Source organism: Macrotis lagotis, chromosome 8 (genome assembly GCF_037893015.1).
Source record: "Macrotis lagotis isolate mMagLag1 chromosome 8, bilby.v1.9.chrom.fasta, whole genome shotgun sequence".
Lineage (NCBI taxonomy): Eukaryota > Metazoa > Chordata > Mammalia > Peramelemorphia > Peramelidae > Macrotis > Macrotis lagotis.
In genome coordinates this window covers 42,663,276-42,678,401 of record NC_133665.1, presented here as the reverse complement: position 1 = coordinate 42,678,401, position 15,126 = coordinate 42,663,276, and the positions used below count along the sequence as shown (strand labels likewise).

The following is a 15,126-nucleotide window of genomic DNA, read 5'->3' as shown; positions in this document are numbered from 1 at the left end:
CCTAGTTTGAAGTTTTTTTTAACCCTTGTCATTGAAGGCTTAAATTGTTCAATGTTTCTGTAACTCAGTTTCCTGATCAGTGAAATAAGACAGCCTTGTACAACCTATCTTACAGGATTGCATTTAGTAAAGTGTTTTATGAAATTTTTAAGTGGCAAATAAATCTGATCTGTTTCTATCATGCTGTCAGTATTCTTTCATCCTGACTACAAGATTATCCTGAAATATTTTGTTGAATTGTAGAATCAAAGTAAATGGTATCTGTGCCATTCTTGTGGTCATTACTTCTTTTTGAATCTGTGTTAATTCCTTTGAGTCTGTCGCTCCTTTCTGAAGGCTCAGAAAAACCCTCTGTCCCAAGATTTTTGCCAGGGATCCAAAGTCTACTTCATTAGATTCTGCTTTTTTTATCTTAATGTATAATTTATAATTGATTAATGTCTAGTGATGATCAACTCACTTTTTTATCGGTTTCAAATTAATAAGCTATTTAATTGATGGATATTATCATTATTTAGTGGTGTTAAATCATTACTTGTTGGGTCTGATAAATTGTCCATATGCAAGTTTTCTGAAAGTCTTCTATTCCACATAATTAATTCAACATAATAATGAAATTCAGAATTTCATTAGCTCTTGTTTGCTGCTTTCAGCTATTCAAATATGTTTTCCTGTTAAGTGATATTTTTGTTTAAGGGAAAGAAGAAGAAATTAACCTTTTTCATTGCTGAATTCTTTATATCCCTTTTTTTGTCCTTTTAATCTTTAGGGATAAATTATGGGGATCCTGTATTTCAGTATTGGCTGTTTTACCCCGAGTACTAAGACTGATGCTCCAGAATCTGCAGATCAATAAAACATGTCAAGAAGAGTTGCCAGTTGTTGCTCAGCTGATCCGCTTGCTGCTGCAACATGCTCCACTGAGGGTGCACATGATGACAAATGCACTTCTGGTACAGCAGATTGTCAAAGATATTATGGTAAGAAGTTTTTCAACAGATCATTTCTTGAATTTTTGCATCAAGATGTTAATAATGTCATCTGAGCAGGGCCAGAGGAGTTTCAGCAGACACTTTAGGTGGTCACTATCTTGCTGGGATCAAGGGTGGGAGCAGAAGGGTAACTTTGTCGATCTAAAGCAAGTGTTTTTACATTTCCTGGTTCAAGCAGCATTCAGAATTCTAGTTGTTATACAGTTGGTGATTTTTCTTATTAAGGGCCCACTTGCTATGGAGCTTCGTAGGATCTTGACCAGAAGCTCTGGGCTGTGGTTCAAGTAACTTCTACATTTGATTTTGTAGGTAGTGGTATTTGATTTCATAGGATCCTAGATCTAGAGCTGGAAGAAAACCTTGAAAAACTGTACTTCAATGGCCTCCAAACATTTTGCATATATTTATTATAAATCATATACATGTGCTTTTGGATTCTAGCAATGGGCACTTTTATTTCATATATTGCTAGAACATAAGTTTTTAACTTTTGTGTCTATTCTAGAAGTCTATAAACTTATACAGTAAGAGATGAAATGAAATTATATTTTATCTAAAGGAGAGTGAGAGGAGTTTACTGCTTTACAAAAATCATTTCAGTAGCTGCATGAAGGATGAATTGGAGTGAGGAGAGACAAATAAATTAACTATTTCAGCAGTCCTGGAAAGATGATGGTCTGAACTAAAGTGCTCTAGTAACTGAGACAACTAGACCAATTTATGGGTATAGAAAGGGGTGATTAGGAGATGTGGATATAAAAAAAGAGAAGATTTGGCAATTCTCACTTGATGTGTTGTATTGAAGACAAGCCTCGTGTACCCTTTCCACTTTACCAGTGCAGCCTTACATTAACAGCTACATCTTGGAGATGAATAATTTCAATTGAATTGTTGGTATTGGAAGATTTTTTTTACTCCTCTCTATACCTCCATGCTAGAATGTATTAATTTTAAATGGCGTTTTTTTTTGGTTTGTTTCAAAGATGGAAAAAGTATCATGGTGTTTATGCTAGGTAGGTTCTTTTTCAATGTTCACAGTCTTAGACATTTTATATAGTCTACAATATCTCTTGTAAGCTACTAGGAACAATAGTATGTATTTAGTATCCTTTATTATGCTGAGTATTTTGTAAGATGGTGGAGGAGAAGGGTAGAGTAATGCCCATTTTGTCTTTCTGTCAACAGTAGAAGGAACATTGAATTAGAAAGATCTTGGTTTAGTGTCTATACTCAATAGATGTGTGACTGAATTAAGTCACTTAATTCTGATCTTTAGTTTACTTGTCAGTTTATGTCTGCAAAATATGGAATACCTCTGTTACCTATGTCACAGAAAATAATGTATATAAACATGCTTGCAAACTAAAGTTCACTGCAAGTCTTGTTACTCTTTTCAGTGAAGGGATCTGAATGGTCAAACTAGATTCCAGTAATCACCCACACATGCTCTTGAATATTATTTACGTGATCATTTAGCCAGAACATTTTAGCCTTTTACCCTTTCCTTTTCAAATTGAATTCTGGCAATTGACACTTTTGTTGTATTTCATGTAGTGTTAGAACATAGGTTTTTAACTTTGTGTGTATCCTAGAAGCTGCAGTGTTTTTAAAATTCAATAATATATAAAAATCAATTTATGTTTTATTTATTATAGTATTAATTTTTTTTTTACAAAAAAACCCCAAAAAACAAGTTTCTCATAGTTAAGAACTCTTGTCCAAGAAGGACCCTACAGTCTGCCATAGGATTTTTTTTTCTCAGGGATTTCCCCTTTAGATCCTTGATATCTTCTTTTTTTTACCTCCTGCTTGTTCAGTACTTTAATTTCTATTATTACTTCTCTGAAACCATCCCCACTTTTCTCTCCCTAATTCAACAGGAACACATCTTCTATTTGGCAGCATGTCAGGATACTAATCCAGTTTACTTCACTCTTTTTTTTATTTTTATTTTTTTTTATTTTTTAGATTTTTGCAAGGCAAATGGGGTTAAGTGCTTGCCCAAGGCCACACAGCTCACACAGCTAGGTAATTATTAAGTGTCTGAGATCGGATTTGAACCCAGGTACTCCTGACTCCAGGGCTGGTGCTTTATCCACTGCGCCACCTAGCCGCCCCAAGTTTACTTCACTCTTATTAGACCTGGGGTTTCTTGGATCATTACTCAGATATAATTTGTTTGAAAAGGAAAACTTGAACTCATCCAATTTTTATTTTATTTGATAAGGCAAACAAAACAAGATTTGAATCTTTTCTCTCTTCTCTGTTGCTCCATGTTGCTAAGGAATTTGCTTATCTTTAAACAAAACACCAAATTGCTCTTTAAAGTATTTTAATCCTATTGATGATTTTTGGGGTGTTTTTTTTGCAAGGCAATGGGGTTAAATGACTTACCCAAGGTCACACAGCTAGGTAATTATTAAGTGTCTGAGACTGGATGAACTTGGGTCCTCCTGATTCTTAAGGCCAGTGCTCTATTCACTGCGCCACTTAAGCTGCTCTTTGTGATGATTCTTAATGTTGGAAGATTGTTGTTGCCAAAGGAGGAATAGACAGGATGCAGCAGATCATTTTCTTCCTTTAATTAATAAGTTTTTATTTTTTCTTTCCCAACCTCTTTGGAAAAAGAAAACGAAAACTAGAACCTCTGTAACAAACAGGCATATAGTCTTGCACAACAAATCTTCTGCATCTTTAGTCTGTCACCTTTCTGGCAGGAGGTGGCTTTGTCACTGATCACTTGGATTCATTATACTAAATAGAGTTCTTAAGTTTTTTATGGGTTTTTTTTTAATGATACTGTTATGTAAATATTACTCCTGAATCAGTTCATACAAGTTTTGGCAGGTTTCACAGGAACTATCTTTGTCTTTTCTTACGGTGCAGTAGTATATCATTATTTTCTTAACAACATAAATTGTTGAACCATTCCTGGATACCCCCTTCTTTTTCATTTCTTTGCCACTTAAGGAAGTAACCCTCTACATAAATAATTTCTACATGTGGGTCCTTTCCCTTTTTTTTAATCCCACTGAGTTGAAGGTTTAGTAGATGTATCTATATTGCAGGCCTTCAAGTACAGTGTGTATAATAATAAAGTAGTGCCTCAACTATGTAGGGATGTTCTCCTACTGATAGAATTGGCTATCCCTGATTAACACCTACAAGCAGTGGTGGGATTCAGCTGATTTGCACCAGTTTGGCAGAACCGCTAACTAATTTTATGTTGAGTTCAGCAAACTCGTTATTTGAATCCCACCACTGCCTACAACTTCTGTTGGCTTATATAAGTCTTTTTTATTATCTTTAACTTATATATCATTTTTTATTTTGCCAAAATATTGCTTTTTGCCTCTCTCAAAATTATCCCTTATCACAAAGACTCTTTATTTTTCTCTCTCCCTTTCCCCCCTCCCCTATGAATAGAAGGGAAAGAGGTTTTTTTTAAATAACATGACTTTTCACTGACCACTATCCAACTAAAGACTCTTGAAAAATTATCTACCTTTGAAGAAAGTTGTTTTTATGATTCTTCACCTCTTCTCCCCCCCACCCCAGTCAAGATTATGGTAATGTGTTCATACTGAAAAGATCAAAAAGAAAAGTCAGATGCACTTTTTTTGTCTCTATTTGGCACAGTCCAAGTTTAGTAGTAATATTGTAATCAACTCATGGCAGGTATTGCTAAAATGACTTTAATCATGTTTGCTGTTTGAAATTACCTTCAAGAGGCAGCATAGTATAAGAGAGCTGGTTTCAGAGCTGCCAGGAAGGCAGGATTCAAGTCTTGGTACAAAGGGCTCACTGTTATCTAGGGCTAGGGTCAAATCTTGCTTCACTAGAAGTTCTTCAAGGGGATCGGGGCCCCTTAAGACATCAGCTGGAGCTGGGAATCATTTTTACAAGATGACGGTCCTCTACAGAAAATTGACTATAAAATATTAACCAAACTCAGAAGTCAGATTTAGTTATGTATAATATTATTTCTTTTTTGTTAAACTTTGTAATTCATTTAGTGTAATGAATAGTTAATGAGCAAAACCCACTGTTCTAGTGATCCCAAGATAGAGTTCTTAAACTTGTGGGACTTTAGTTGTCAGAAACATTGACTACATCTGTAACTCTTCTCTCACAGAAATGACAAAGGATGCTAATTCTTTTTTCCCCCCCCTGTAGCTGATGAAGAGTGGAGGAATTCAGGAGCAGTGGCTTACAGACCTTCATTACTGCTTCAATATTTACCTGGCCAGCCGCCCCCAGGGCTCTGGGGCAGTTAGCACTGTCTGTTGAAGAGACATAATTTTAAACTGTTTACTTCTGTATTATTTTGAAAAAAACCTTGGAACAATATTTGTCAATAAAGCTAAGCTTTAAAGAAAACTGCTATGTGTGCTATGTCCCTAGCCTTTACTGTGATAAAGTTAAAAATGACAATCAGTAGTAGATATTTTCATCATTATTAAATACAGAAAATTCTCTTGTCAAAAGGCACTGTTGATTACAGAGATAAGGAAGAAAAATCTGAACACTTTCAAGTCATTTACTCTTTTTTATCTTGCTATCTATACAGTGGAGCTCCCTACTTCATTAGTCATCAAGTTTGTTGTCCAATATGGGTGTTGAAATGATACATACTGGGATTCCAAACATATTTCCTCTGACAAAAGTCTGATGGTGGGTTAGTTTCATACAGTTTTTCTGTACCATATTGTTCTCTTACTCCATTACTTGTCACTGCTGCTATCCACCTGCAACACAGGCCATCTCATCAGATAATTTAGATCTGGACTACTGAGATTTATACATTCAAGGTAGTAGTTTTCTTCTAACCATCTGCAGTTGGTAAAGCATTTCATAGCTTGTACTGTGGTTAACAGTTTAGCTAATGGAAAGTGCATCAAGTAGTATTCATTAGCCTTTCCCTTCTCTTTTCATTCTTGTGGAAACCTTCCCAATTAAAATTAGTCATCTCAAAAAGAAAATGGGAGATAGTTAACTCCTTATGTGGCTGGCCCCCATTCATTACTCATTTGTATCTATTGCTTACATAGACCATATTGGTCTCCTAGGATGTGTACAAAAATCATTGGATATGATTCAAAATTGGAGGGGTCATATGAAGAGGCAAGAATACTGACACAATTTCCAATACAAGTTTGAATTTGAACAATTTCTCTTTTTTCTGCCCTGAATTGGGAAAGAGAGAAAACAGTGTGCACCAACTTAAGTCAGTCCTTGTTAGGAATGTTTACCAGTGAATTAGGAAATAAGGTCACTGTGTATTATCACTGAACTAGGGTAGTCGACAGATAAATCAACTGTGAAGGAATAGAGCTGGGCATTTCAGGTATGACTTTTTAATAAACTTTTTTTTTTAGATTTTTCAAGGCAGTGGGGTAAAGTGGCTTGCCCAAGGCCACAGGCTAGGTAATTATTAAGTGTCTGAGGTCAGATTTGAACTCATGTACTCCTGAATCCAAGGCTGGTGCTCTATTCACAGTGCCACCTAGCCGCCCCAATAAACTTTTTTAATGATGAAGGAAAGCATCTGTTCTTCATGGTTTTAAGGTACTCATGATAAGTACCTTGCATGTGTAAGTTCCTAACAAGCTTTTAAGTTTCCATGGTGTACAAAAATGTCTTTGTCCTGATTCTCTCTACTCAAACATCATAGTATTTTGCTTATGTGTTAAGTGCTGAAATTCTTTGCAAAAGATAACAAAAATGCTAAATAGCACAAATCTTCAAGTATTTTGCTGTAGACCTTCCAAGGTTTATGTTGAATGAGATTACCCTAGTTCTGACCACTCAATTAGTTATCAATCTGCTTGATGGTACTAATTTTAAAATGAATTAATATGTAAAGCAGTTTTGTAAACTTTAGTGTTTATAAACTTTATATAACTTTACTACTATTTAATTGCCAAAGTGAAAAATAAAAGTTTAGCATGTTAATTTTTCATTGAAGCCAAGGAGTTATAGCTTCAGATCCTTCCCTAGTCTAAGAAAAACTATATTCTGAAGCTTTTATAATATGGTTAGGAGATTCCAAAGGGCTTGGTAAAGTGATAGAAGTTGTATTGTAGAGGATACTGACTTGGAAACGAGTGGATTCATTTAAAAGGGATGCATTATTACTCTGGCTTATTTCCATTTTCTCCTCCACAAACCTGACCTCAACAGTTAATGGGGGAAGTCCTAGACTCACAAAAAAATCATTCCCCAGATTATTTCTTGTTTTGCTAATCATCATACTTGCTGGATGTTTTAATAAATAACCCCAAATTGGCAGACTGAATAAGTATCATCTTTCACATTAAGAGAAATGGTATAGATTTAATAATCTGAGTCACAACTGTTTCCCAATCATGAGGGTGAGAATATTTACAAAATGAAGACTGGTAATACTTGTTCCAGTTTTGACCTCATAAGTAGGAAAACTCAGAAATCAGTTTTAAATTTCTGTAAACATGTCCCATTTCATAGATTTTTTTTTAAATGACTGAAATGTAAAAATTTGGTGACTTTATTAAGAGAATCAGCTGCTTTAGGTATCCCATCTCTCATGAAGACAATCCTTTAGTGACTGGATTTTTGATTTCTTGCTTTCACCTCAGTGGCTGGTCTCATGTTGTAAGAGAAGTTCTTTGATTTTCCATTATTGTCAAGCAAGTGCACATACTGCAGGTTGCTAACTGTTAAAACAAAAGCCAACATAGATATTCGAAGTAATTAGCTTTAGTTCAAAAATAAATTACTCAGGATTGATAAGGTGGTTTTAATTCAGCTTTTCTTACATTTTCTGGTTGCTGTGACCTATAGATTGATAGTAAAGCAGAGAGAGACTAAACCTTTATAATCTAAACACTGTTGTGGAAGGATAATTGCCCCAGTCTGAAGGGGCTGCTTTTGGACATCAGAATATACCAGGTTAGGTGGGCTGTTTTTAATTTAAGCCTGTGTATTCAGTAATTATGGATCAGGGAAAAAGGAGGTGTCAATTGGAATTATCTGGAAAAAGGGTTCTTGGAAATTCAGGAAGTTGAGATTCAAGAGCTGAGGACAAGGTCCTAAGAGTTTTCTCTTAGGATTTTGGGAAGCTGGAGGAGTATGAACTGAGATCATTCCAGGCAAAGAAATGACAAGGGTTAGGATGTCTCCCCAAAAACAGTGCCAATTTCTGCCACATTTGCCAGTTTTTCAAACCTTAATTCCTGGAAAAGAGGAACCAATGCAGTCCTTAGAAATCTCATATCATGTTTCTTGAAGTTGGGTATGGGAGAAGAGTGACAAGTATAAACTTGCAGGGATTATGATAAGAATGCTATATGCAGTTTCTCGAATAAATACTTTAAAAATCAACAATTGCAATAAAAGTAAGGAACATTTTATTCAGTGTAAATTAAGGTGGGTCACTATCATTGACTGTATCAGACCATTTGCACTTGAGTTTATACAGATATGCACACAGCATGTACAAACTACTTATGTTGATATATACTATATATAACTGCTGTAGCTATAAAATCACACTATGTGGTACAGATTCCGTTCATTTTTAGACATAACTACATATATGTATATGGGTGGGTAGGTGGCACAGTGGCTAGAATGCTGTGTCAGGAGTTGGGAAGACTTGAGTTCAAATTTGGCCTCAGACACTAGTTTGTGTCACATAACCCTGTGTGCCTCAGTTTGCTCATCTGTCAAATGAGCTGGGAAGGAAATGGTAAACCACTCCAGTATCTATCAATAAAACCTCAAATAAGATCACGAAGAGATTCAACTGAAATGGCTGAACAACAGCAAACATGCATATATGTGCATATATGTGTATATATGTATTTAGCCAATCTTGACATCCAACAACATTTCGTGGTTAATGTCAATATTACTGGTTAAAATCAAGTTCAAGAACTTGATCCATATTTTAAGGGAAAAATGCATTTTGTGGTAGAACCTTAGTTGGGAGTAGAAATATCTTTTTTTATTAATAACAACTTTTAAAAATTAATGTTAACATTAATCCATTTCAGATTTTGACAGGACTTTATGATTGGAGATTTGCTACACTAGCATACATAAAATATGCCGTTTATTTGTTTAACATTTGTTCCTAAAAAAGGAACATAGAATTTGCCAGCTTATTCTGTAATATATGTTTGGTGTTCTTTTCCTTTGTTTAAAAATATGTATTATTGGATAACATTGTAAAACAAGGAATTAAAAGAAACATAATTCCTTGATAGGACTATAAGTACATAGGGACAAATACAAATAAATTTTATTTTCATTGATTCTTGTTAACTACATTTAGAGAGAGACATTGTATAGACAGCTTTTATGCCATGCCTCTGACCTATAAGCTGTATGTCTTTTGATTGAGTCAGTCAACCCCTCTGTACTTTAGGTAATTCTCTAAGTCTAGAAAAATAAGTTACAGATGAGTTGCTTCTCTGAATTGTAAGATTCTCTTATACTGATGAAGTTCAGGTACCTTCCCCCTCTCCCAAAGTTTCTATCTAGGATTTAAAAGTTCTACCATGTGAAAACAAACTCATGGTGCTTAGTGATAAATTAGCATGCCCGCCCCGCCCCAGTAAATTAGGTAGAAACTCTTCAATAGGTATTTATTTCCAGTCTAACAAGGATTCCTCAAAGTGGCCTCAGCATACTTAAGTGAAATGATCTTCATCTCTGTACTCAGGGAAGATAGTCACTTGTCTCTCCCCTCACCCCACCCCCCTTTTTTTAAACAAAAATTAAGTCAGTGTTAGTGCTGGTGTCACTAATCACCTTCCAAGATAAACAAAATAAGTAAATCTAATGTAGGGAGAATGTTACCATAGATCCTTCTGGTTGGGGGCATTCACCAGGACCCAATATTTGCCAGCAATAGCACTGAACTTATCAAACAAATTCAATGCTGTCGTGAACAGAGGGAGGAAAAGTAAAACACTGTCTTGAAATTTTTGAACTCATTCATTAGATAAAGGAAAATGGGTATTGTTCCTTAAAAAAAAACAGGAAGAAGGGGCACAGTGGATAGAGCACCAGCCTTGGAGTCAGGAAGACCTGAGTTCAGATCCAGCCTCTAACCTTAATATTTACTTGGACAAGCCTAGGTGCCCCCCCCCCCAAAAAAAAGGAAGATTTTTTTTTAACACTGTCCATTTTCATCACATGAAAGTCAAAGGCCACACCAATCTTCAGCATGACTCGTGTGCAGGAAAAGGAAAAAATACCAAACTGGCTTAGATTCTCCAATTATTAAATTTCCATTGCTTCATGGGGGTAACAAAATATGGTAACTCAAGATAAAAGAATTGTTACATTTGAAAATATTTTATCTACTTTGTGAAAAATATACTTAATTTTAGAAAACTGTCAACATAAATAACTACGGTGATTTATTACTTCCCTCCTGTCTTATCCAGTGTCCTTTTGTGTCTACCAAAGTATTTGTGAATGTATTTTCCTCTTACAGTTTTTTGTTTGTAGAATGAGTCCTAGGCTAAGTCAGGAAGATGAAATAATTATAATTACATTTCCCACCGAAAGTATTCATATTTGTAGGAGAATGAACTGGAGTTTTGTTTTGCTTTTTAGATTTTTTTGCAAGGCAGTGGGGGTTAAGTGACCTGCCCAATGGCACAGAGCAAGGTAATTATTAAGTGACTGAGGATTGGTTTGAACTCAGGTCCTCCTGACTCCAAGGCCGGTGCTCTATTCACTGCCCCTCAAGAGCTTTTAAGTAAAGGTTCTGTTCTTTCACTGTAGTTTCAGGTGTCCAACTCTTCATGATCCTATTTGGAGATTTTTTGGCAGACACTGGAGTGATTTTCTATTTCCTTTTCCAGTTCATTTTCTAGACATGGAAACTGAGGCAGGCAGGGTTAGGTGACTTGCCTAGGGTCATGCAGCTAATAAGTATCCTGGGCCAGATTTGAATTCCAGAAGATGAGGATGAGTCTATCTGCCCTGTTATTTTCATTGCTTTTTCATATTTGGCAAAGTAAAGACTTCGGGCCAATTAGTAAACAGATGGGGGAGGGGGGCTCAGGAACTATCATTTGGAAAGGACTCTGACCTATAAAGAACCTAGTTTCAAGAGTAGCTTTCTGGGGGCCCATGACCAAGGGATGAACCTAGGCTTTAGATTCTATTTGTCCTTTGCTGCCTTACAGGATTTTCTTACATTATGTACTTTGTCAAGCCATTTCCCAATTCATTTTAGTAATAGAGTATTCTATAGATTTGGAAAGTTACCTTATTTTCAGATTTTTTCAGTTAAAAATAATGGTAACAAATATTTTTGAAAAGCTGTGTCATTATTTTTAAAATAACTTATCCTTATATTTATATAACTTATAATGAAAATTGCTGTCTCCAGAGGAAGAAACTGAGGGAGTCTGAATGCAGATCAAAGCACAAATTTTTTACATTATCTCTTTTGGTCTTTTTTTAAATTTTTTGCAACATGGCTAATGTGGAAATATTTTTTGCATGATTTCTCAACTATAATTCGTATTAAATTGCTTACCTTAAAGTATGGAGGCTTGAAGAGAAAGAATTTAGAATTCAAAATTTCTTTTAAAACATGTTAAATTGTTTTATATGTACTTGAGAAAAAAATGTCATTAATAAAGGATATATTTTTTTATTTCACTGGTATGAGAATTCTGTAGACCCATCTATAACTTAATAGAAAAGTCCTAGGCAATTTTCTGTAAATTAGTCTTAGGGAGCTAAATAGTTTCTTAGGGAGGCTCATAAAGGTTAGGCAACTTACCCAGTAAGGATCATTGGAAGAATTTGGACCTATACTTTTGGACCTATACTTTCTTCACTCTAATTCCAATATTATGGAGAAGGGAAGTAGTGTAATGAATAGAGTTGGATCTGGAGTCAGAAAGACCCGAGTTAAAATTCAGGATCAAATATTTACTAGCTGTATGACCTTGGGCAAGTCACTTAATCTGCCTCAGTTTCCTCAACTTTACAATGGGGATAATTACAGCACTTTCCCATGTGAAGATCAAATAAAATATTTGCAAAATGCTTAGTACAGTGTGAGACATTGCTATCCTCTCAAAACACAAGACTTGAATTTAAATTTTTATTAATTTAAGGCAATGGGATTAGCCCGAGGTCACACAGCTAAGTGTCTGAGGCTGGATTTGAACTTGGGTCCTCCTGACTCCAGGGCTGGTGCTCTATCCACTGCGCCACCTAACAAGACTTTTAAAAAAAAGTTTCTTAGATGTTTTTATGATACCTTTCCAAGGACAGAATTGTTGGGTCTAAGTATCATTTTGATAATTCCTGCAGTGCACTGCCACATCACAACTCTGCTAACATTGAATATTGTCATTTTGGGGCACTTTTAACCAATTTGATGAGCAAAATGATTTGTTTTCAATAGTAATGCAAGAGGTCATTGGAAAGGAATCTATTTAAGCAAGGTTGCAGCCCTACAATGACTATCATTAATGAAAGGTTTCTAACCAAAAAAATCAAAAGGATTGGTGGACTGCTGAGAATCAGTCAATGAATATTCATTAAGTACCCACAGGGGGGCAGGCCTTGTGCTACAAAACCCAATAAAAGCAAAGGCAATTTGTCCTCTAGGAGTTTACAATCTAATGGGGTGAGGGTAAGAGATTGCATCTTTGGATTGCACCAGCATCTTCATGGTGTTAAGAGTAGGTAAGGTAGGCCCCCAGTACATGGTGGATTAGATCATAAACCCATTGGAATATTGCATAATGCAAATTGTATGTATAATACATATTTGTACCTCAGTGGTGATCCTTGCCTTGTTTGTCACTTGCTCAATTACCAAATCAGGAAATCATGTACATTGTAATAAGTATGTTGGGTAATTTTGTGTATTTTTCTGTGTTACATAATACTTGCAGAAAGATAAAAATGACTGGAAATTAAGAGAGAATCAAAGTTCTGGGTTCATATACTACCTCACATACTTACTAAGTGACCCTGGCTAATTCATTTGATCTCTTTTTCACAGTTTTTTTATCTGCTAGATAATGACCAAGGTTTCTTCTAGCTTTATGATCCTGTGATTTTCAGTATCCTGACAAAGAGTCAGAAACATTACACATAACTGCACCTGTAAATGACAGGAGGGCCAAGCTAGAGTCAGCCTGGGATGACTAAAAAGGTTTGTGATGTTAGAGGAAAGCATTTATAGCTCTAACCCCTAAAAGAGGTAGGGTTTGATGCCCTTTTCAATTTAATTCTTCCTAATAATTCTCTTCCTGTCCCAGTAGCTCAGTGTTCTGAAAATAATCTGCTGGGCGGGGGGGGGGGGGGGGGGGGGGGGGGGGGGAGCTAGGTGGCGCACTGGATAGCCCTGGAGTCAGGAGTACCTGGGTTCAAATCCAGTCTCAAAACAATAATTACCTAGCTGTGTGGCCTTGGGCAAGTCATTTAACCCCATTTGCCTTGCAAAAACCTAAAAATAAAAAAAATCTAATTTTAAAGGCTAATGCCAACTGCAGCATTAGCTATCATAGTCTGCTTATAAAATGACTAATAATCTCATTTCTAAATTAAAATTCTACGAACAACTTTTTTAAAAAGTTAAGAAAAATATGCACTTGAACTCAAGCAGCCATTTTAAAAATTGTTATTCAAACCTTCTGAAATCCTACTCTAGCATAGGAGGTGATCCTGGGTTCTTAATTGCCATTTCAATGGAATGTAAGCCCTGGAGGGGCCCATGCTAGAATGTGTTTAAGGGGCTCCATGTTAGGAAAGGGCCATTGGAGTTAAAATTAATTACTTTTTTTGGCTTGTTTTTGCAAGGCCATTTTGGGGTTAATTGGCTTGTCCAAGGCCACACAACTAGGTAATTATTAAATGTCTAAGGTTGGATTTGAATTCAGGTCCTCCTGACTCCAGGACCAATGCTCTGTCCATTGGTTTTGAATAGTGAATAAACTGGGCTAGCAGCTGTGTCAAACTCAAACAGAAATGAATCTCTTATGGGTCACATACTGACTTAGAAAACCACAAATTTTCATTTTGCTAAATCACAGTTTAATCCGGTTCTGGTCCAAAGGAGTTTTGCTAGAGGTTTGCCCCCTGGCTCCATTTGACACCTCCAGGCCACCAAATAATTTTTAGGTTCCTTCCAATTATTGTCTTAAAACTATGTGGGCCCAAGGATAGTCTTTTGTCTAAGTTCAGGAATAGAGTTCATGTGGCTTTTTTTTTTTTAGCCACAGCCATTGACAAAGACTTTGAGGTATGTTGGGGGGCTTTATTTTTGACATGAGGATTCTGAGGTTGGGCACAGGAAATAACCAAAGGCATGTTATCCCTTAACCCCATTAGACCCCATTAGAGGGCAGAGACTGTCCTTGTTTTAATTTGTATTGGCCTCTCCAGCCCTTAACACAGCTCCTGGCTCATTGTGAGCCCCTATTGATGTTTATTGACTCAGGCTGGGAGATGAGCTGTGGCATCAGGATGGGTAAGGGAGTGCCCATATTGACAAAATCACAGACGCCTGAACTGTGGGAAAGGAAATAAAAACTGGGGCCTACGGAGAACTTATCCTTAACACATTCCAGCAATCTTTACTTAGGCCTATTCCTCTAATAAAGCTGAAGATATGCAAATGAGGAAAAAACCAGTCACTTCAAGCCCACAGCACTCTTGACTTACCTGAGATTAGGTGCATGGCAGGGAGAGGGGGCTTTGATGAAGGTCGTAGGGGGTGATGGACTTTTCCTTCCTGACAGCATCCTAAAAGGAACAACAGTCATCAGCCTATCCACCCATGTTGGAGCTCACATGGTCATGTCTTGAGTCTAAATTCTATAGAATTGAAAATCCTACCTCATACGTACCTGAATAAACAGAAGTTGATCCTGTTTGTGTATTTATGGGGAGGAGGTATCATACAGGTCAAGAGGGCACTGATTAAAGGGAGGCGATGCCATGATATAAAAGTGAATTGGACTATGCTAAGTGACCAGCCTAGGTGACTCCTCCAGAATCATCTGGATCCAGTGACCAGATGTGAATCAGGACAACTGGAGATGGCCCTGGATGTGAGGTAGTCAGGGCCAGCACTCTACCCACTGCACCATCTAGCTGCCCT

The 15,126-nt window shown here is 36.4% G+C and overlaps 2 protein-coding genes across 4 annotated transcripts in view; one reads left to right on the top strand and one right to left on the bottom strand.

The window, feature by feature from the left end:
* The window catches only part of TEX10 (testis expressed 10), a 71,808-nt gene extending 64,996 nt beyond the window's left edge, over positions 1-6,812 (top strand). For all 3 annotated transcript variants that reach the window (XM_074196733.1, XM_074196732.1, XM_074196731.1), the window contains exons 14-15: positions 770-980; positions 5,169-6,812. In XM_074196733.1, the coding sequence (XP_074052834.1) occupies positions 770-980; positions 5,169-5,282 (325 nt within the window). In that variant the 3' untranslated portion in view covers positions 5,283-6,812. The remainder of the gene's footprint in view (positions 1-769; positions 981-5,168) is intronic.
* A 74-nt stretch (positions 6,813-6,886) lies between these two features.
* The window catches only part of INVS (inversin), a 247,342-nt gene continuing 239,102 nt past the window's right edge, over positions 6,887-15,126 (bottom strand). Inside the window, exons 16-17 of the mRNA XM_074196730.1 lie at positions 14,688-14,768; positions 6,887-7,687 (exon numbers count right to left, since the gene is read on the bottom strand). Of these exons, the coding sequence (XP_074052831.1) occupies positions 7,572-7,687; positions 14,688-14,768 (197 nt within the window). The 3' untranslated portion in view covers positions 6,887-7,571. The remainder of the gene's footprint in view (positions 7,688-14,687; positions 14,769-15,126) is intronic.